The 1,635-nt window shown below is 34.1% G+C and overlaps 1 protein-coding gene across 1 annotated transcript; it reads right to left on the bottom strand.

Annotated features, from left to right (window-relative positions):
* Positions 1 to 749: 749 nt before the first annotated feature.
* On the bottom strand, positions 750 to 1,151 carry LOC132032015 (secreted RxLR effector protein 161-like). The gene has a single exon (XM_059421844.1). The coding sequence runs from the start codon at positions 1,149 to 1,151 to the stop codon at positions 750 to 752; it is 402 nt and encodes a 133-aa protein (XP_059277827.1).
* Positions 1,152 to 1,635: the final 484 nt, after the last annotated feature.

Below are 1,635 nucleotides of genomic sequence, written 5' to 3'. Positions count from 1 at the left end.
ATCTTCCACTTGGACCACGTATATTTCTGAACAATCATACATAGATAAAACTTTAGTGTGCACAAACTTTTGCTATCTTAATTGAAATATCTCAAAACAATTTGGTCCATCGATAATACCAATACTGGATCAAAGCGGTTTTCGTAACATATATTCGTAACTAGACCCATCAATGGTCACGTATATTAGCAAAATCAATGACATAGATCAAACACGGAAATTACATGTAAAATGATTTAAATCATGTCTATTTCCAACTGGTCCTACTTTATGACTTGAATAGTCCAATATCACTTTCTTATACCTCATGCAAAACCACAGTAGAAAGTTAATATCTTTATTTTTTAGAGTTATCAATTAACATATGAAATTCATAAATTTCACAAAACTTTAATCTGTATAGAAAATAAACTTCAACATGTCAAAAACATAAATAAAATAACAAACTCCCACTAAACTATCTCATCAGAGAGTCTAACAACACCCATACAAGCAACATTCTCATGAAATACTTTAGGTGGTAAACCTTTAGTGAGCGGATCCGCAATCATCGATTTTGTACTAATATGCTCAATTGACATAAAACGACTCTGAACTCTTTCCTTTACAACCAGAAATATAATGTCTATGTGCTTTGACTTTGATGAACTTCGGTTTTTCTTCGAATATAACTCAACAGATTTATTATCACAATAGAATTTTAATGGTCTTTCTATTCCACTGACTATCTGCAGTTCGGTGATAAAATTCTATAGCCATATTCCTTGATTTGATGCTTTAAAGCAGGCTATAAATTCAGCTTCCATAGCAGAAGAAGCTATTAGTGTTTTTTTGACACTCTTCCAAGAAATAACTCCTCCAACCAACATGAAAACATAACCTGATATAGATCTCCTACTATCAAGACATCTAGCAAAATTTGAATCGGAATACCCTACGATCTCCAAGTGATCCGACTTCCGATAAGTGAGCATGTAATCTTTAGTTCTTTGAAGATACCTTATAACGCGTTTCACTGCTTTCCAATGATGCATTCTGGGATTATTTAAATATTTGCCCAACATTCCCACTATACACGCTATATCTGGAGGCTTACAAACTTGTGCATACATGAGACTTCCCACTGCTGATGCATATGGGATTTTGTCCATCTCTTTCTTCTCTATGTCCAACTTTGGACATTGGCACAAACTAAATTTATCACCCTTTCTTTGCAGGTGTATCTCGTGGTGTACAATTTTGCATTCCAAATCTACTGAGCACCTTATCAATTTAAGTCTTTTGTGATAGTTCAAGAATGCCTCTGGTACGATCTCTATGAATCTGTATACCCAGAACAAAGGATGCCTTACCAAGATCTTTCATTTCAAATTTACAGGATAGGAATTTCTTGGTTTCATGCAATAAACTTATATCACTGCTTGCCAGTAGAATGTCATCAACATATAGCACGAGGATAATAAATTTGCTCCCACAGAACTTGAGATATATGCACTGATAAACAGTGTTTTCTTTAAAATCAAAAGAGGCTATCACTTGATCAAACTTCCGGTACCATTGACGGGATGCCTGCTTTAAACCGTAAATGGACTTCTTAAGTTTACATACAATGTGTTTTGAATCATTAGACTCAAA

This window comes from Lycium ferocissimum, chromosome 9 (genome assembly GCF_029784015.1).
Source record: "Lycium ferocissimum isolate CSIRO_LF1 chromosome 9, AGI_CSIRO_Lferr_CH_V1, whole genome shotgun sequence".
Lineage (NCBI taxonomy): Eukaryota > Viridiplantae > Streptophyta > Magnoliopsida > Solanales > Solanaceae > Lycium > Lycium ferocissimum.
The sequence above is the reverse complement of the archived record's forward strand: the minus strand, read 5'-3'. Positions and strand labels throughout refer to the sequence as shown.